The sequence below is a fragment of the Portunus trituberculatus genome, chromosome 31 (assembly GCF_017591435.1).
Source record: "Portunus trituberculatus isolate SZX2019 chromosome 31, ASM1759143v1, whole genome shotgun sequence".
Taxonomy (NCBI): Eukaryota; Metazoa; Arthropoda; class Malacostraca; order Decapoda; family Portunidae; genus Portunus; species Portunus trituberculatus.
The window spans coordinates 1344122-1364487 of record NC_059285.1 but is presented as its reverse complement, the minus strand read 5'-3'; the positions used below and the strand labels follow the sequence as shown (position 1 = coordinate 1364487).

Sequence of the window (20366 nt, the reverse complement as noted above, 5' to 3'; positions counted from 1 at the left end):
GCAGTAAACAAGCAAAGGATAAGAAAAATCAGGTAAAATTTTATTCTCATGATTCCTTAGTTAAATCATCAAACATTTTTACAATAAAAATTTGAGATAGACATTAGACAGACATTAGGCACAGACAACCTTAAGACCCTAGAGAGTTCTCCAGGTGGAAACTGTATGTGTCAAACTGTATTAGGATGATGTTTTCTATTTTACTGACAGTGCTTGAAATCCAATTCAGTCATTTGTATTGTGTTAAGTATTGCAGGAGAATAGCTTGAAAAGTTCTGTGGTGTTTGAGCAGCTGTAGTATTCAAGATAAGGAGTGTGATAAAGGCACTACCCTAAGGTTACTCAAAAGCCAAACTGGTAATTTACCTAAAGATTAAAGCAAATACATCTTTTCATGATGCAGAGTTGGCAACGAGGCATTATCAAGGAATGCGTCACTACATAAAAAAATTGAGGCTTTTGAAAGTTGATAAAATTTTAAAAATCTTTGAAATATATTTAATTATATAATTGTTATCTGTTAATTATGACAGGTATAGCAAAATATTAAAAGTCTTTCTCAAAAAAAAAAAAAAAAAAAAAAAAAAAAAAAAACCTCAACAATTGCCTCTGTTCTTTTGTTACTACCTATGTTAAGCTATTCATCCAGACCTCATGCATGGTTGCCTCCTTTACCACTCCTTTATCAGTGTTTCTTAAAGCAATCACTTCAACTTCTGAATGCTGTTAACATTATTCCAACAAACTTTTTTTTGGCTGTATATGCATTTGTTGTCTGGTGGGAATGTCTGGTAATTTAGACATGCCTTTACGAAGCAGAGCAACTGGTGGATAATCAGTTTTGAGGGTCAAGAAGAATCTTGGAAGCACTGCCAGATGTAAGGAGGTCAAAGGCACGACGGTACTGACTAATGGGAAGGTGATGAGAAACCACAGGGGTAATGTCCACCTTGCCTTCTACCAGGAGTCTCTCACACTCTGCCCAGGTGTGGAAAATCCTGTAGAGGGAGAAGAATGGTAGATAAAGACTAGATGGATACTAACTGCTGTGTTGGTGGAAGATATTGACTGAAAATGATTGAGTGAAATGTGGTAAATAATTAACTTTTTTTGTGTAGTTGGAGCACCTTGCTTAGATATAGGTCAGAATCCCCATCTCATTTTCTCTCTCTCTCTCTCTCTCTCTCTCTCTCTCTCTCTCTCTCTCTCTCATATTCCCAAGAGCTTGCTCCCTTGTATGCTCTAATCCTCTCATTCTCTTCTTACCCATTTCTCTTATACACTGCACCACTGATATTTTCAGGCCATCTTTAAGTCTTGTGTTCTTAGTCATCCTTATCTAAGACAGTCAATACACTTTGGTCTGTCATATATAGCAATTTTCTTTTTTTTTTTTTCTTGTGCTCTGAGAAGTTTTCCTTGCCATGCCATGATAAGACTTATCATAAAAGAATATCACATATCACTTATTTAACCACTGAAAATCAATGTCCAGTAAAATATATGCATAAATATCAAATCAGTGCAGGTTTTGTATAATGTTTACATTTGTGCAGGTGATATGTTCATTGCAGGTCACCAGCATCCTATGAACAGATTTGATGGAAAGTGAATATATTAAAAGGAACAAGTATTACAGTAAAGTCACACATTACCTATTAATATTATTAAAACAACAGTCAAAAGTATGTGCTAAGACACACATACCACAAAACAACACTTACCTGCGGCCATGGACAGTCTTGAGAGTGAGAGACTTAAACAATACATCAGTTGTTACATTCTCCACATGAAGGGGTGCCTTGGGTAAGCCAATGAGTGCCATCTGCCCACCCTGAAAAATGGCAAAACTAATTATAAATCTCAACCAAATTTTTGTTCAATCCAGGATAGATAAATAATGGAAAACTTCATCTGCTAAAAGAGATGATTTCAAGAATTTACATGATGGTTAGTCAGCAAGAGTTGGTGGTTTTGATAGCAGTGGCATAGTGTTTTTATATTATTAGGAAGACATGACGAGCGTATCATTTGTGGCAAAGTTTGAAGAATACACCATGACCGTAGTTCCTTTGATATGAAAATCAACAAGTAAAAGGAATTGGGAAAGAGGATTAAAGATTTCCTCTGCATTTCTATCCCTGCAGTGAAACAGTACTATTGCCTCTTCAATTGCCCATCAATCATAAATAAAAATGAATAAATTGATGACATCAAATAGAAAAGTTATTATGTTTGAACTCAATTTTAGTGGCTAAATCAACCAAATCTACCTTAAAGACAATGACAGTGTAACTTTGAAGAGTGGAAAAAGAACCAAGAAAATAAATGTACAGAACAGCAACAAGCCCAGCAGTGCTCACCTTCCTCAGCCAGGAGAAGGAGGCATTGAGCAGGGAGGCTGCCCCGCTGGCCTCCACTATACGACCTATTCCATTACCTGCGGTCAGTGCTTGAATGACTTCCGTCACATTTTCCTGCATAACAAAATATTATGTTTACACAATACACACTTTTTTTTTCTAAATACAATTCATATTATCTTTTTTCTTTTTACAGTGTAGCACAGATCGACTGTTTTTGGTCTCTAGATAAAATATTTCATGTATCCAGGAATGTGGAGAGGTGATCAATTCTTGGAATGTGATGGGTGTAGCATCACATTATACCATCTGCATACTTGTCAGAATTTAGCATTACTACAATGTGAAGTGAGGTTTTATTGTGGCAACAAGGTATAATCCATGCTCATAGGAAAGTAATCACCTTTATCCACATGATCTTTGAGTATGGTGATATGCAAATGTAATGAGAGGACAGGACACAGAAATACAAGCAGAAATAGGACTGGCTGTGATGCAACTTATAGTCCAGTCAATTTAGGTTTGTTCTTCCAGCCTGCAAGATCAGGACTCAATCTCTGGCAGGGAGGACATAACTAAGACTTAACCAACTGGACCTTAAGGTACTAAGGTACAGTGCCTCATGCCCAGGACATGCTTTGGTTCATGATTCTGTCCTGATCACTGTATGGAGTACTCTTCGCATGTTTGGGGGGGGTTCTAGTCACACAGCTTTGCTTGATAGGGTGGAATCAAAAGCTCTTCGTCTCATCAACTCCCCTCCTCTGACTAACTGTCTTCAGTCTCTTTCTCACCGCCGAAATGTTGCATCCCTTTCTATATTTTATCGCTATTTTCATGGTAACTGTTATACTGATCTTGCTAACTGCATGCCTCCCCTCCTCTTGCGGCCACGCTGCACAAGGCTTTCTTCTTCCTCTCATCCCTATTCTGTCCAACTCTCTAATGCAAGAGTTAACCAGTACGCTCAATCATTCATCCCTTTCACTGGTAAACTCTGGAACTCCCTCCCTGCATCTGTATTTCCAAATTCCTACAACTTGTCTTTTAAGAGGGAGGTATCAAGGCATTTGCTCCCCTAATTCTGGCTAACGGTTTTGGCACTTTTTGTACTCTTTAGAGAGCCGGCGCTCAAGTGGGCTTTTTTCTAACTTTTTTTTTTTGCCCTTGGCTGGCCCTCTTCCCTACGAAAAAAAAAAAAAAAAAAAAAAAAAAAAAAAAGATGAGCAAACTTTGAAAGAAGAGTTATGTGTTGGTTGACATGTATGCTACACAGCTGAGGAATGATAGCCAATTGATTTGATAAGGCCATCTAAAGTTACATATAAGCCTTAATTATTTTACAAAATTCTGTAAAGATTTTAGAGTATAGAAATATCACATTCAATCACTATTTTGAAATGACTTGATGATTTGAACATACAAGACACCCTGATGCCACTCACCTTCCCTGTGTGGATGACTCGTGACGCACCCATCGTCCGGGCCAGCTCCAGCTTGCCACTCACTTGGTCCATACCATACACTGCCCGAGCCCCTGAAACACACACACACTGTGAAAAATACTTGAAAACTATAACTGCCATTTATTATATAATAATAAAATTCAAGCAATGAAAAATTTAATCTCAATTCATCATAATCACTATCACCACAACCACAATCACCACCATCATCATCACAACCACCACCACCACCACCACCAGTGATGTCTTATTTTCCTCAAATTCACATTTCCTTCTTGCATGCTCTAATTGTGTCCTTCTTCTCACAACTCTTTCCTTCATGTAGTGCAGCACTCTATCTATCCTTCCTTTGATTGGGTAATGTTCTTTTACATACCCCGTATCTGGCTTAACCACTTCCTGCACCACCTTAGTTATTTCCTTTTTTTTGACATTCATTCTGTGACCAAACCACTTTCAGGTGTTGCATAGAAAATGCCAATATTGAACAAAAGCACCTCAAGGATTTTAGATTTTTTTGCAATAGTATTATAATTTACTGTTTTAAATACATATGTGTATAACCAAATCATAAGCATTACAAAATATAAATATATCAAGGTCTACTGCATGATACAGATACACACTTGCAAACTGATAGTGCACTGGGTGAAGGTCTCCACTTACCCAGTGCCTTGGCAATGGCAATAGCAAACAAGCCCACAGGTCCACAGCCCAACACCAGCACATCCTCGCCTGCCACACTGATAGCCTCCAATGCATTGTGAGCCACTCCTGGCAAGGGGCAAGGCAACTGTATTATAACCATTATAATGCAATGGAATATTACTGAACAGACTGATTTTGGTGAAAGCATTTTCATGAATCAATATCAACATGCTATACAAAAATGAGGTACTACATACCCATAGGCTCAAGCAGGACAGCCTGGTCTGGCGTGAGTGGTGCTGTGAGGGCATAGCAGTAGCGGGCTGGCACTAGGGAATACTGTCCACAACCTCCATGCATTGTGCCTCTTCCATGCCCATACTGGTCCATACGCTGGCAAATGTCCCCACGGCCTTCCTGCAACATTCCCAAGGTGAGAAGAGGCACACTATATATAGACACATAATCATAGCATAAGAACGTACCTGGATGAAGAGCAAGAACATATACACTATAGATTACATAATGAACACAAACACAACCAGATGAGCAATGAGTTGTTTTGATTTTCAGTTGTGGTTTGGGGTTAACATTTAGATTGTCAAGAGTTCCTTACCTTGCATTGGTAACACTGCCCACAATAGAAATGGTTCTCAACTGCCACACGTTGACCAATCTTGACCTCACTCACGCCTGTGCCCACTGCCACTACTTCCCCAGTGGCTTCATGTCCTGTGGGAGAGAGAGAGAGAGAGAGAGAGAGAGAGAGAGAGAGAGAGAGAGAGAGAGAGAGAGAGAGAGAGAGAGAGAGAGAGAGAGAGAGAGAGAGAGAGAGAGAGAGAGAGAGAGAGAGAGAGAGAAATATGTTATGCTCTCCACACAACCATCAACAAGATCTCTTAGTGGCTGGAAAATTGCCAAGCTGTAAGGCAACAGGAGATACAAGAAACACATGCAGTCATAAAGCTATACAGGCACACAATCTCTATCTATCTTGGCTCTAAATGCGATGTTGGTGACCATGTTAACACAGGTCAGGACTTAGTCTTTATAATATGTACCACAATCTTTTTTCTCCAGTGCAAATTATTCTCTTTTAGTTTTCTTTTCTTGTAGTTTTCAGTATTTGAAACATAAGAACAGGAAAGTAAGAGAAGCTTTGATAAATCAGCAGGACTACACATGTATGAAAGATAACTTACTTATTCCTACTTATCCTCATGCATAAATTTGTCAAACATTCTCTTAAAGCTTAACAAGTCTATTCCATTTATATATTCCAACTTTTGTCCAGTGAAGAAGTTTAAGGTACTTATTAGATATTGCTTCACTTGTCAATTACTTATTATTATTTTTGTAATATACTGTATGACATCACTATGTAGGGAACCTTTGCTATGCTTCTCAATCACACCCCATACTAATCACACTGCTCTCAAATGTGTCCAGCTCTTGTAATGCACAGCCACTAGTTACCTACCAGGAATGAAAGGCAGTGTGGCAATGACCTGTGCCATATCATTCCATTTCCACAGATTGATGTCAGAGCCACAAATTCCAACCTGCAAGACACACCATCAGACAACATCTGTGCTGGGACAAATCAAGGTCAATATTAATCTTGCACTCCTAGATTGAAGACTGCCTTGTGTATGTCGATATACATGCTGAACTGACAGGATTTGGATGTGTTGCTTGAATCTACTTCTCTCATTCAAAGAACATCATAATTTCCTCAAAGAAATCTAAATATTATATCCATTCTCTTTCTGAGGGAATACATACGGGAGCAGGTTTTAAAAGTTGCTTAATTTAGGAACATGTACAATTTAATCATTATCATTCTTCATTATTCTTTTATCATAAATTTATTCTAGTACATACTATATATATATATATATATATATATATATATATATATATATATATATATATATATATATATATATATATATATATATATATATATACTTCTATTGACATACACATGATCACCATATATGTATCTCTCATTAACATTACTGAGAGGTGAAAAGATCTTTAAAAGACAGTGGACTGAGAATTTCTGATGAATCATGTGATGTGGAAAGTCATAATAATTGAATAATAATTAAATAACATTAGTGTTTCCATCAGAGGGTTAAGTTAGATTTAGCTTCATCATAGGTCATTAAACTGATGGCAATTTCTCAACTACAAAGCATGACGAGGGATTGACGAGATAAAGAGTGGATTCTATATTATAAGTGTGTGTTGAGATAACAGTGAAAGTGACAGACTAGTGCATCCTTGAGTAAAAAAAGTAATGTGTTTAGTGATGGCATTAAGGAAAGTGATGAGATAAGTGTATACTACTGGAATACAGATGTCAGTAGTGACTTACTCTGTCCACCTTGATGATGGCGTCCCCAGGGCCTGGTGAGGGTACAGGGCGCCTCACTAGTTCATACCCCTCTTCTGGCTCCTCCTTCACCAAGCAGGTCATTTCAGTAGGTAGAGCCATCCTGAAGGGAACAGATTCATGTTACTATTATACAATACCTATTAATAGTAAGTATAGATGCTCCCAAGAAGAGAAACAAACTGAAGTCCTTGTAGCTTTACTTACATATGGTAGTTATAAATGTCACTGAGTACCTTAATTTTTAACAGTAACTGAAGAATCTGCACCTTTCTTCAGATCTAGCAACAAGAAACACTAGATATAAGCGACAGGTTTATGGCACGGTCAAGTTTGATATTCTTACAAATGGTGTTCCTGTGTACTGTAAGTTATTTGACAAGAGTGAAAAAAAAGTATATGGAAAATATATGATAAGTGAGAGGTCATCATCATTTTCATTTCAAAACACAGTTGGGAGAACATGAACCAGTCTCCACCTAATGAGTCACTAGTGAGAATGATCCTGGACACAAATATTATTCTATGCCAGCATTTCTTAACCTTTTCCAACCTCAGCACTCTTGTAGTGAGGTGTAGGCAGTCCAGCACCCCTAATTTTGTAAACATTGTGTTACTAAAAGGATAAAATGAAGTGAAATGCAATGCTGCATGATCCTTTATTTTATTCATTCTCCAAAACAAAAACATACAGGATGCCAGTCCTATTGGTAAAAACAATAAGAAAACAGAAAAAAAGAATCAAAGGCCGTAGGCAACATGTACACAAACACTTTTGTAACAACATAAAAGCATTAATTCTCAAACCTCCAGTCAAATTGACTTCCTCCTGTACCAAAGAGACAAAATCTGAGATGTAGTAGACTGTAATGTCCTATAGGGAGAGTGTGGGGGTGCAGCACAGGCCATTCATGGCAAATCTGGTTGTGAAGACACAAAGGACCATAGTCAAGAGGAGAGAATCTAGGATCACGTGGTGGAAACTCAAGGATGAGGTGGTGTGGCAGGAGTTCAAGAAGCAATATAAAGGATAGAAAAGACAGAGGATGTGGGTCAATGGTGGAAAAGGAACAGATATGTGATCAGGAGTATGGCAGAGGAAGTCTCTTGGAAAGTCATCTGGAAAACAGCTGAGAAACAGCGGTCTTGGTGGTGGTCCCCAAACTACAAAGAAAAGATAGAAAAGAAAAGAAAGTGAAGAAAGCTTGTGACAAAGAAAGACAGATGTGTATAAAGCTATGTTGAAAGATGCAAATAATGAGGCGAGGCGAGAGAGCAGTACTGTAGGTGTGAACAGCAGCACTGTAGGATATGTATGAGGACTTACAAACAAAGGAAGGCCAGAAGAGAATCTTTAATGTAGTGAAAGAAAGGAATAGATCAACAAACGACTTATCATCAATAAGTCAAATCATGGACGAAAATGGAAGAGTGCTTATCCTGGTAAGATCAGGAGGCAGTGGAAGGATTACTACCAAGAACTTCTAAATCAGGAAAACCCAAGAATACAAAGAGTGGGATTGGAGGGAAAGCAAGATCCTATTAGTGAGGTGGAAGTCAGGAAAGCGTTGAAGATGAAAAGTGGAAAGGGAGTAAGGCTAGACCAGATTCCTGCAGCGGTATGGAAGAGATTCTGCGAAGAAAGGATAAAGTTGCTGACAGATGATGAAAGAAGAGATTATCCTAATGAATGGACAGACAGTTTAATGGTGCCCATTTTCAGAGAAAAGGGAGACATCCAGAGCTGTAATAATTGTAAAGGAATTAAGTTAACATCACACACTATGAAGCTGCTGGAATAAGTGTTGAATAAAAGGCTGAGGGAGGAGATGGAAGCCCCTTACCAGTATGACTGGAACATGAAATTAACACACAATATTATGATACAGTACTGCTGTACTGCAGCACTGCCGGAAGCAGTGTAGTCTTAATGTCTCACGTCCGACATCAGCGCACAAGTAACACAAAGCTTTGTGATGCAGACTTTCTATGAAAGTGTGGAGGGCTCATACAAATTCAGTACTTTTCATCACCATGCTTAACTCACAGTTGAAGATCAGGTTAAGTTTATGAATATATATATATATATATATATATATATATATATATATATATATATATATATATATATATATATATATATATATATATATATATATATCATGGATGGGAATGATAGATGGAATTAGGTAGCTTTTCTCATACAGGGACTGCCACAAGTAGGCCTGACAAACTCTTGCAGATTCCTTTTATGTTATATATATATATATATATATATATATATATATATATATATATATATATATATATATATATATATATATATATATATATATATATATATATATAAAAAAAAAAAAAAAAAAACACACACGCACCAGTAGTAGTAGTAGTAGTAGTAGTAGTAGTAGTAGTAGTAGTAGTAGTAGTAGTAGTAGTAGTAGTAGTAGTAGTAAAAATAGAGCTACTACTAAGGAGGTTTGTGTGTGTGTATGTTTATTTTTTTTCCCCATTACATACTGAACATGACCAAGGACTATAAAAAAAAAAAAAAAAAAAAAAAAAAAAAAAAAAAATTAGTACCAATCCGTGTGTGTGATACTGTGTAACTAGAACTGGAAAAAAAGGTGATATGATTTTGTCAATTATAAACTTTTACTATATTCAATAATGTATTGGAAGGAGTCAGGATTATTTTTGGTGGTGTCACAGGTCTATTAATTTAAAACAATGTTACATACCTGAAGTGTGTAGAAGACAACTGCTCTCTGAAAGCAAGTCCAACTCCTGGTATGTCTGGTAATGGAACATTGATGTCATCACTGTCAACATCATTGTCCACGTCATCCTCTTAAGTGTAAGGCATCTGCATGTGTCTATCCTTGCAAATATTGTGCAGTAATGCACAGACACACACAATCTGACAGACTTTGAGAGGGGGACTCACTCTGATCTCATCATTCAAAACATGGAAGCGTTGCTTTAGATGACTAATTCCTTTTTCAAAAACATTTCTTATCTTGCTGTGAGCTCTGAAATTAATGGTATAGTATTAGCAAAAAACAATTAATGAGAAGAATAAAAGGATGGTCAAATAATAAAGAGCAGCAGTAGAATAACTGGCAGTACATGTCTTATATACTACAATGAAAATGGTGCAGCCTTGTGAAACTACACATATAGTATATTGGTGAGTCTCTTTTTGTCTTATGTAGCTTATTTCATTGAAACAATTTTTTATACTTTTTTTCATACATTGAGTTTCTAAACCCATTGTGTGGTACATTTTCCTTCCTTCCATGAGCTTCTACACTCACGGTATATATGAAATGAAAAGAACATGCAGCTGACTGACTTCTCTTAATGCAATATAGTTAATTTTAGCTAGCACTGAGAAACCCTGCAGATGATTATGATGCTACAAGTTTATGAAAAAAATATATGTACCCAGTAACAAAGTACTAGAACTGATCTATGCACAAAAAAAAATATGAATCACACCAGCCCATGCTACACTGGCATTCTGAGAGTCCTGTATCAGTTACCCTGTACCTCTTCTGTTTACAAAATGCTTTATTGTATTGCACTGAAGCAGATCTAACCTAACCTATATGTCAATTTTCAGCTCATTCCATTACCTGTGTTAGGTTAGTTTTGGTTAGGTTAGGTTACGTTAGATCACATTTCATTATTTGCTGAAAATAGAGATGACATCATATTATTTTCTTCAGTACACTTCTTATGAGTATATATATATATATATATATATATATATATATATATATATATATATATATATATATATATATATATATATATATATATATATATATCTACGGTAAACACTGCAGCACTGCCGCATGTGTATACTTGGCTTGGCAACTTCAACAGGTTTCCTGAAGAGGGAAGCCATGGATGTAGTGAGAGTGCCCAACAAATTCTTAATAACTAGAACATTTTCACATAGGATTTGAGGAGACAGCAAGAAACAGAGTGATTAAGGCAGCTCCTTTTCACCACTCTTGAAATAATCTAATATTTTTCTATCCCACCTGCCATCCATATTCATACTCTCCTCCAACAGTCTTTTAAAGCTACTTTATTGTATCACCAATTACTGCTACATGTTTACTCAGACTATTCACCACTCAGTTAGAGAGTGAATATTTACCTACATGTCCTGCATACCAAAGTTTTTCAAGCTTATACCCACTGTCACGTGTTCTGTCCTGCTTACTTATTTCTACAACCTGATTGGTTTCTCATACTAGTCTAATTCCTTTTACCCATTTCACACATTTGAAAAAAAAAAAAAAAACATTGTGAGTGTTTATCAATATTTATGCTTTCCAGCTCCACAATACATATATACAACACAAATACCACTCACCTGAGTAAAATAATCACCATCTCAGGTGTGAGGGGGTCATCTCGTACCAAGTCCGTCACAAAAATTATCCCAGCACTATCCAGGCGATATATTCCTCTGGACGGGTTCTTCATCGCTACAATCACCAAACATGTCTTTCCGAGGTCGAAAAGTCTTCAGTCGGCGCCGGCTGTCTTGTCGGTGCGCCATGTTTTTCAGTCGTAGGAACTTGACCTAAGAACTTTTTTACTTGGGCAAATTTCTAGGACGCAAAAGCTTTTGTAGATAGTCCAAATTTTTCTTACGCAAAATGTGTTCTAGGCCAAATTTTTTTTCTGGGAATCTTTTATAAGTACGGGTTAGTAGCAGTAGCAGTAGTGAGTAGAAGTGGCTGTGGTGGAGGCACTTGCACGTGTGTTAAGACTAATTAGACACCTTGGAATTTTCTTGGGAGTGTTCATTTCTCTCCTTTTGGTTCTTTTATCTTCTCTTTCGCCTTTTGTTGATTTCTATTTTAATCTCTTTACAGGTTTTACACACACACACACACACGGGACATCGTCGATGGCGGAGGTGGTCGCTGAGCTCCAGAGCAATCATCTATAATTCTACAGTTACCTAAGAGTAACCAAGGTGGGAAAGGAGCTGGTAATGTTTGTCCCGTCTCCATATAGTCATGTTAACTGTTGATTAGCAAAATAATGTCCAGTGAAGGTAAATATAAACTGTAGCCTGCGTTTGAGCCATCAGCTGGTTTGTTTACGTCTGCGCAACATGGCGGCCGTGAACTCGAAAGAGGAATCAGACTTCACAGGGTTTCAAGGAATAATGGAGAAGAGCGCTTATGTGAAGAAAATTCTGGAGTTAGAAGGTAAAATTGAAAAACTGTTTGAAAAGTATGAGGGCCTGGAAACGAGTTATGACAATGTAAAAGAGACTGTGCCGATATGAAGAAGGAAAATGCAGCACTGAAAGAGGAAGTTAAGCTAATTAAAGTGAATTGCGAAAAATGTGGAGAATCTCTAGGAAAAGTGATGGAGAAGCAGGCTGAATGGAAAAAAGTCAGGAAGTGGAAAGAAAGGAGGTAAATTACAAAGTTGCAAGTCTGGAAAAGGAAATCAAAGAGTCAGGGAGAAAACTTTGGGCCTTGCTGAAATTATAGATCAACAGATCATAGAAGAGAAGATAGCTGAGAAAGTGGTGAAGGTTATTAAGTCAAATGAGACATTGGTGAGGAAACTGTAGACAAAAAGAGATGTGTGGTGATATTTGGTGTGGAGGAGGATAAGACACCGAGTAAAATGGAGAGAGAAAAACATAAAAAGGTGATAAATAATATCATTAATGTGGTGCAGGAGGAGGAAAAGACCTAGTACAAGAAATAGAGGACTTCCATAGAATTGGAAAGTTCACAAGAGAAGGTATGAGGCCAATAAGAATCAAACTTAAGTCACAAAAGGATGTAGATGAATTGGTGGAGAAGTCATGGAGGCTAGCCCAGCAGGAAACAACAAGGAAGATTTGGTTGAGAAGAGATCTCGGTGAAAAGGAAGAGAAATGTTAAATGAGTTGAGAAAGGAGGCTTTGAAAAAAATGAAGAGAGGACAGAAGAGAGAAGAAAGAGTTTTCTGGAGAATCTTGGATATGAGACTGAGGAAGTGGTTCATAACCCAGAAAAGTACAGCAAGAAAGGACTAAAGAAACTTACATATGAGCGAAATGTAATGTATTCCAACATAAATGGAGTGATATCGGGGATTTTAGAACTCAACGATTACTTGAGGGACAAGAACCCAGATATTGTGGGTCTTACTGAAACAAAACTGAGAGAGGAGAAGACCTGATGAAGGTTGGAGAAGGAAATATAACGTTTGGAAAAGAAATAGAGTAGGTAAGATGGGAGGAGGAGTGATGTTGCTGGTTAAAAAAGATATAAAGGTGGATCAAGTGAAAAAAGGTATGGGAAAGGCAGAAGTGCTAAAGATCAGAGCAGAAACTAATGAAGGAAAAAGAGGCACTACATAGTGGTGTACGTACCACCTAAGACAAATGCATGGTCAGTACAGGAATATGAAGAAATGATAAGTGATACAGGAACATGTCTGGAAGAAATGTTGGGTGGCTGTGAACGAACTATAATGATGGGAGATTTTAATTGTAAAGAGGTGTGTTGGGAGGACTGGTCAATGGAAGGATCAGAGACAACATGGGGAAATACACTATTGACACTGGCAATGGAAAATGTGTTAACTCAGTGGGTCAAAGAAGATACTAGGTTTGGAGGAGAGGAGCATCGTCAAGACTGGACTTGGTCTTTAGTACAGAGCCAATGGTCATTGAGGAGATGAGGGTGGAGTGCCCTTTAGCAAAGAGTGATCATGCAGTTTTGGAGTTCAAGGTGATAGACGAAGAGAAATCTAGAAGAAATGAAGAATATAAAGTGGGAAGATGGAATTATGCCAAGACAGATTTTGGAAACCTAAAGAAATTCTTTCAAGAGACAAATTGGATGAAATTCAAGAGTGCTAAGGAGCAAATGAAAAGTGGAAGGAATTTATAAAAATATACAAAGAAGGTGAGAAAAATTTGTACCAATAAGACAACATAGAAGTTGGAAAGCAGGACTGGTTTAACGATAGATGTGAAAAGGCTAGAACAAGAAAAGAGGATGCATGGAAGAGGTGGAGAAGGAAAAGACGGATTAAGCAGTGGGAAAGTTACAAAAGAGCAAGAAATGAATATGTGTTGATTAGAAGAGAAGAAAGAAAGAAACAAGAAAAGGATATAATTGATAAATGTAAAGACCAACCAAGGCTTTTTACAGACATGTGAACAACAACATCAAAAATAGAAAGTATTGAAAGTTTAGAAGTAAATGGAGTATACAGTGAAGATCCCAGGAAATGGCAGAGGCTATGAATGGATGCTTTCGGAAGGTATTCACAAAGGAGACTGCTTTTGACAAACCACTGGTAATGGAACAGAAAGGGATTATGAAGGAGTTTCAAGTAACTGTGGAGGAGATCAAGAACATGATGGGGAGTTTAGAAGTGAGAAAAGCTGTGGGACCTGATGGGGTATCAGGATGGATTTTAAGAGAATGCAGGGAGCAATTGGCAGAAAAAGTTTGTGAAGTAATTGATGCCTCATTAAGGGAAGGTGTAGTGCCCCAAGACTGGAAAAGAGCTAACATTGTCCCAATCTATAAATCAGGTAACAAGAGAGACCCATTGAACTATAGACCAGTGTCACTTACAAGTGTGGTAGCTAAGATGTGTGAGAGGGTGGTGAAGACTAGATGGACAGACTTCTTGGAGAAAAATGACATACTTTGTGAGTGTCAATTTGGTTTTAGGAAAGGGCGTTCATGCACGACAAACCTGATATGTTACTATTCGAGGGTGATAGATGTAATACAGGAAAGAGATGGTTGGGCTGATGGAATATATCTGGATTTAAAAAAGGCCTTTGATAAGGTACCACACCAGAGACTGATCTGGAAACTTGAAATGGTAGGAGGAGTGCATGGCAGTTTACTAAAATGGATGGAAGACTTTTGGTAGGAAGAGAAATGAGAACAATAATTAAGGACAGACCATCAGAATGGGGATTGGTGGAGAGTGGAGTTCCACAGGGATCAGTGTTGGCACCAGTAATGTTCGCAGTCTACATAAATGACATGGTGGATGGGGTGTCCAGTTATGTGAGCCTATTTGCAGACGATGCAAAATTGTTACGAAAAGTGAGATGTGACAAAGATTGCGAACTACTCCAGGAAGACTTGGACAGAATATGGAAATGGAGCTGTACATGGCAAATGGAGTTCAACACGACAAAATGCAAGAAAATAGAGTTTGGCAAGAGTGAAAGAAGAATCAGGAGTATGTACAAGATAGGAAATGAAGACATAAAACCAGTCATGAAGAAAAAGACCTTGGGGTGACAATTACCAATGACCTATCGCCAGAGAGACATATAAACAAAATAATTGGAGAAGTATTGAACTTATTGAGGAACATAAGAGTGGCGTTCGTATATCTAGATGAAGAAATGATGAAGAAAATAATTACTGCAATGATAAGACCGAGGCTTGAATATGCAACAATACAGTGGGCTCGAACTTAAAGAAACACATAAGGAAACTAGAGAAAGTACAGAGGGCTGCAACGAAAATGGTGCCTGACTTAAGAGATTTGACTTATGAAGACAGACTGAAAAGAATGCAACTTCCAACCCTGGAAAACAGAAGAAAGGGAGACCTGATAGCAATATACAGAGTGATGATTGGCATGGAAAAATGGATAGGGAAGATCTGTGTATGTGGAATGGAAGAATGTCGAGAGGGCATGGGAAAAAACTAAAATGGCCACTTATAGGAGAGATGTGAAAAATATAGCTTCCCTCATAGAAGGGTGGAAGCATGGAATAGTTTAGACGTGGAAGTGGTCAACGCAAGGAATATTCATGATTTTAAGAAAAAGCTGGACATTAATAGATATGGAGACGGGACAACACGAGCATAGCTCTTTTCCGTATGTTACAATTAGGTAAAATACAATTAGGTAAATACACACACACTCGGTAGCTCAGTGGTTAGAGCGCTGGCTTCACAAGCCAGAGGACCGGGGTTCGATTCCCCGGCCGGGTGGAGATATTTGGGTGTGTCTCCTTTCACGTGTAGCCCTGTTCACCTAGCAGTGAGTAGGTACGGGATGTAAAATCGAGGAGTTGTGACCTTGTTGTCCCGGTGTGTGGTGTGTGCCTGGTCTCAGACCTATCCAATAATACACCCCCATCCCCCAAAAAAAAAAAAAAAAATAATAATAATGATAATAAATAATAATAATAATAATAATATTTGTGGAAGATCTCATCATAATAATACAGTTCGTCTTGAAAACATGTATAAATTTGTGGCGATTCTTTTCCAAAACACCTACAAGCCAGCCAGCTCTACATTGTCGGTAAAACTCTATTGGGAATTATTGAGATTTCTAATATTACGACTCTTAATGTAACAAGTTATCAGTTTATCACCAAATCGTGATTAGTGGAGAGGGTGCGTGAATTTGTGTCTATGCGTGGTGGTGACTGGTGAGCGAGCGGCGTTGTGCGTGCCCTGTGTGGCGGCCTTCGCGCACATTGTATAACAAATGAACAAGCCTCAGAGTAGTTGTGTCAACAGTGTGACAGTTTTCAGCCTTGATACTGTCTTTATCAAATTATCTCCTGAGCATGCAGTATGTTCACACTTTTCTCTCTTTTACTGCTGAAGGTTGTGAGGAAACACAAAGGAATATTTACCCCTAAACGAGAAGATCCAGCAGGTGTGTTGAGCAACAAAAGTAGTGGTGCAGTGTGGAGTGTGCCGGGTGACGGGTGGCCGGTGAGTGGTGGTCCGTCGCTGGTGGGTCACGGGAGACAGGCCCAGAGTTACAAGATTCAGCTTATCGCGGTCCCAAGATAAAATGCCGCGGATGAAGTGGTCAGTATTTGCTGCAAGGCCGTTAATTTCTTCGACACAACTTTTGGTAGTGTGTCAAATACATAGTTGTGTCATCTGCTTAAAATGTTTAACAGATTCTGCACTAAATAAACTGTTCTGTTTACTTAAGAAATATATTTTATGTATAAAACAAATAACGCGGCACAAAACTTTGGGTATTAGAATTGAGAGAGAGAGAGAGAGAGAGAGAGAGAGAGAGAGAGAGAGAGAGAGAGAGAGAGAGAGAGAGAGAATTCTATACCTCACACTCTCTCAAGGACAAACAAACTCACCATAATAGCATTTTCTCATTTTTACTTTCAGACCAAAGTATGTAGCAGCATAATACAGCATAATAATGACAGCATACGTCACAAGCCCTGGCCACTGCATAGCCTTACCACCAGTAGCAGCGTAATGGCTCACCCCTAATATACCCTGACTGGTTCACGTGACGGGGTCCTCTTCCTGCCGGATGAATCAGTTGAAGACCATGGCGGGCAGGGCGAGATCACGAGAATGACTGGGGTACTTGCTGGGACCGCTTGGGGAGTCCTGGGGGAGGGAGAGAGAGAAAAAAAGTCAGGTTAGGTTAGGTAGGTAAAGATAGGTTAGGTTGTGTTAATAAAGAAAACTAAGAAACATACTACTGCTACTACTACTACTACTACTACTACTACTACTACCTTGGACCTTCTTCTTTCTACCAGACACCCAATTACCTCGTACAGAGCGGGCAGCAGGGAAGGTGGCAGTGAGAAGGGGCAGGAGGGGTAGAGCAGAGAGCAGTCAGCGCCGTCCAGCCCCGCCATCTCAGCCTCCTGGTACTCCTTCAGGAAGTCACTGGTCTCGCGTTTTGGTCTGCTGGGTAGAGAGAGAGAGAGAGAGAGAGAGAGAGAGAGAGAGAGTTTAGCGTGCACTAGTGGTGTAGAATGCTTGTTTCCTATTGCAATCATTAAAATACTTTTGAAAACTACAATGATTTCCACTAGAACCTCTCGAAGTATCGCTAGATTCACGGAAGCACTTCAGAATTACAGTAACACCCATTAGAACCGTGACAACACTCGTAAACCTCAAGTAATGACTTTCACTATAGTAGAGCTGCTAGAACCATATGAAAGCACTTGAAAACCTCATTAACTTTTCCTCTTCCTCGTCCTTCTTCCACTACTACTACTACTACTACTACTACTACTACTACTACTACTACTACTACTACTACTACTACTACTACTACTACTACTACTACTACTACTAGCACAGCAGCGCTCACGTAAACAGTAGCATCAGCACCTCCCCCACTACTGTGTACTGCCCGATGGGTCTGGTCTGTAGGTGGCAGATGAGACGGAGAAGACACGCCCTCCCATCCACACCTACACCAGCTAGGGAGTCCTCTAGGGCTCGGAAGATCCCCGCCTGGTCCTCCCCGAGACTTCTGCTGGTGGTGCTGAGGGAGGCGTAGGAAAAGGGTAAGAAAAAATAAGAAAATAAACAAGGAATGCAGAGAGAGAGAGAGAGAGAGAGAGAGTACTGCCTTTCCTTCACTCTCTCCTCACGATTATGTTCAGAGGTCACAGAGATGATTACCCGAAGTTCTCAAGAGCTTTTCTCCCATGAATAAGGTATGTAAAGAAATCTTGTTAATCCCTCACTAGAACCGTGAGAAAAAAAAAATTATAGGAACACGTGTAACTTTGCCTATGAAACTTATGAATATAGTGAAGATGTGGCGCGAAAAGTGTTTCAGAATAACATCCAAGCCCACTCCTCTCTCTCTCTCTCTCTCTCTCTCTCTCTCTCTCTCTCTCTCTCTCTCTCTCTCTCGTTACCTCGTCGCCACCTCCCCCAGTAGCACGTCGAGAAAGATGGTGACAGGGAGAGACAGGGAGACGATGGAGCGCAGGGAGGGAACCCCGTCGCCGTCCTCGTCACTTCGAATCGGGAGCGCCAGGGTGTTGGTCACTTTCCAGAAGGGGCGGGACAGAAGCGGCTCAGGGGATGCCATAGCTGGGGGAGGCGGTGAGAGAGAATAAGACTGATGTAGGAGAAAATAGGAGGAAGGAGAGGGAAGGAGATGAATGAATTAAGAGGTAAAGGGGAGATCAGGGAATGGAAGGTGATGGAGGCAACGAAGGAAAAATGAAAGAAGGAGAGGTTGAAGGAAGTGCTGAATGAAAGAATGGAGAGAGAGAGAGAGAGAGAGAGAGAGAGAGAGAGAGAGAGAGAGAGAGCAAACCAATCACACATCTTACCACTACTGTCATCACCACCCACCACCACCACCACCACCACCACTACTACGGACTCACTATGCAGGGTGGGAGGGCGCTGTGAGGTTCATGAGGGGGATGGAGGAGATGAAGAGCAGTTGCACGACGGACAGATAGCGAAGGCCGTCTCCCTGCTGCTGCCCCGTCGGGAGGGAGACTTCGTGGGCCATCCTCCAGCGCGGCGACACCAGCACGGCCATGCTGGTGGTGGTAGTGGTGGTGGTGGTGGTGATGGTGGTGTACTACTACAACTATTACTGCTACTACTACTACTACTACTACTACTACTACTACTACTACTACTTCTACTACTACTCGGCCACCACAATCAACACCTCCACAAGGCTCACTGACTCAGACCTCGGGCACCTTCAGGCAGGTAACAACAGGGCAGGTCATGTTACGCCACTCACCTGTTCTCTAGTGTAATGGAAGGGCGTGTCGGTGAGGAGGATTTATATATATCCTCCTGCCCCCCTTCCTCCCTCCCTTCCTTTCTTCCCTCTTTCCTCTCCCTCTTCCTTTCTTCTTCGTCTCTCCTCTATTCCTTCATTATTTCTTTTTTCTGTATCTTTTCCCCTTCCTTCCGATCTGTTTTTCCTTTCTCGTTTCTTCGTTTACCTTCTCGTTCCTCTCTTCTCTAATTTTCTTTCCTTCATATCTTCTCTTCTCTTCATTATTTCCTCTCTCTCTCTCTCTCTCTCTCTCTCTCTCTCTCTCTCTCTCTCTCTCTCTCTCTCTCTCTCTCTTTTCTAAGCCGGATGAGGAAGTTCCCCCTTATAAGCGAGTAAAGAAAACGGGAGATAAAGCCATTCACATGAGCTCTGATTCCATTATGGCGATGATGAACCGAATTAGGAGAGGAAGAAACACGAGGAGGAGGAGGTGAAGGAGGAGGAGAAGAAGAAATAAGAAGGAAGAGGAGAAAAAGCAACAAGGAAGAGAAGAAAGGGAAGTGGGACAAAATGAGTATGTAGGAATCAATTAAGCATAGACGATAGATTGTACAAGATATTTACCGTTTGTTTTGTTTTCCCCTGCAGGAGTTGCCATTCAGAAGGCCTGGCGAAGGAAGTATCTATCTTAAGGCACCTAGTAACTTGCAGAATGAACTGTGTAAGAATAAGGGTGACAACAGAATATACAGCAGTAGAATGTGATAGATATGAGAACCGATGAAGTCAACTTTTAACACCACCGGCAAATATAACTAGCTAAGAGGGGTGACAGCAGGACTATAGGGAACAGCAGAGGTTGGGGGTATCTCGCGGGTCATATTTTGAAGCACGATTGACTCAGCATCTTCAGTACTTTCAAAAGGCCCCGTAGTTGAGGTTAACCCCTTCAATACTGGGACA

General features: G+C 39.6%; 2 protein-coding genes across 6 annotated transcripts; both read right to left on the bottom strand.

Annotated features, from left to right (window-relative positions):
• Positions 1–33: 33 nt before the first annotated feature.
• LOC123511507 (L-threonine 3-dehydrogenase-like) lies at positions 34–16670 on the bottom strand. Of its 3 annotated transcripts, none has more exons than XM_045267460.1 (11): positions 16552–16663; positions 9620–9910; positions 6861–6981; positions 5958–6039; positions 5094–5209; positions 4735–4894; positions 4496–4603; positions 3809–3900; positions 2364–2477; positions 1725–1834; positions 34–998 (listed from the first exon to the last, which is right to left on the bottom strand). In XM_045267460.1, the coding sequence occupies exons 3-11, from the start codon at positions 6978–6980 to the stop codon at positions 836–838; spliced, it is 1065 nt and encodes a 354-aa protein (XP_045123395.1). In that variant the 5' UTR covers position 6981; positions 9620–9910; positions 16552–16663; the 3' UTR covers positions 34–835. The 3 variants fall into 3 exon arrangements, with proteins under 3 accessions (XP_045123395.1, XP_045123397.1, XP_045123396.1); XM_045267462.1 differs by lacking the exon at positions 16552–16663 and adding an exon at positions 11269–11766; XM_045267461.1 differs by lacking the exon at positions 9620–9910 and having other exon boundaries at positions 16552–16670.
• A 360-nt stretch (positions 16671–17030) lies between these two features.
• On the bottom strand, positions 17031–19350 carry LOC123511508. Of its 3 annotated transcripts, none has more exons than XM_045267464.1 (5): positions 19048–19185; positions 18568–18745; positions 18009–18185; positions 17455–17596; positions 17031–17287 (listed from the first exon to the last, which is right to left on the bottom strand). In XM_045267464.1, exons 2-5 carry the CDS (start codon positions 18741–18743, stop codon positions 17213–17215), a joined length of 570 nt encoding a protein of 189 aa, XP_045123399.1. In that variant the 5' UTR covers positions 18744–18745; positions 19048–19185; the 3' UTR covers positions 17031–17212. The 3 variants fall into 3 exon arrangements, with proteins under 3 accessions (XP_045123399.1, XP_045123400.1, XP_045123401.1); XM_045267465.1 differs by having other exon boundaries at positions 17455–17593; XM_045267466.1 differs by lacking the exon at positions 18568–18745 and having other exon boundaries at positions 19048–19350.
• Positions 19351–20366: the final 1016 nt, after the last annotated feature.

Coding starts and splice junctions, on each gene's coding strand:
- LOC123511507 (XM_045267461.1), bottom strand. CDS start 6,980: ATGGCTCTACCTACTGAAATGACCTGCTTGGTGAAGGAGGAGCCAGAA. Junction 3,901..4,495: donor TGCCATTGCCAAGGCACTGG/GTAAGTGGAGAC, acceptor TGTGTGTTTCAG/GGGCTCGGGCAGTGTATGGT. Junction 2,478..3,808: donor GAGTCATCCACACAGGGAAG/GTGAGTGGCATC, acceptor TTTGTTATGCAG/GAAAATGTGACGGAAGTCAT.
- LOC123511508 (XM_045267464.1), bottom strand. CDS start 18,743: ATGGCATCCCCTGAGCCGCTTCTGTCCCGCCCCTTCTGGAAAGTGACC. Junction 18,186..18,567: donor CTGGGGGAGGTGGCGACGAG/GTAACGAGAGAG, acceptor CGCCTCCCTCAG/CACCACCAGCAGAAGTCTCG. Junction 17,288..17,454: donor TGCTGCCCGCTCTGTACGAG/GTAATTGGGTGT, acceptor TCCCTCCCCCAG/GACTCCCCAAGCGGTCCCAG.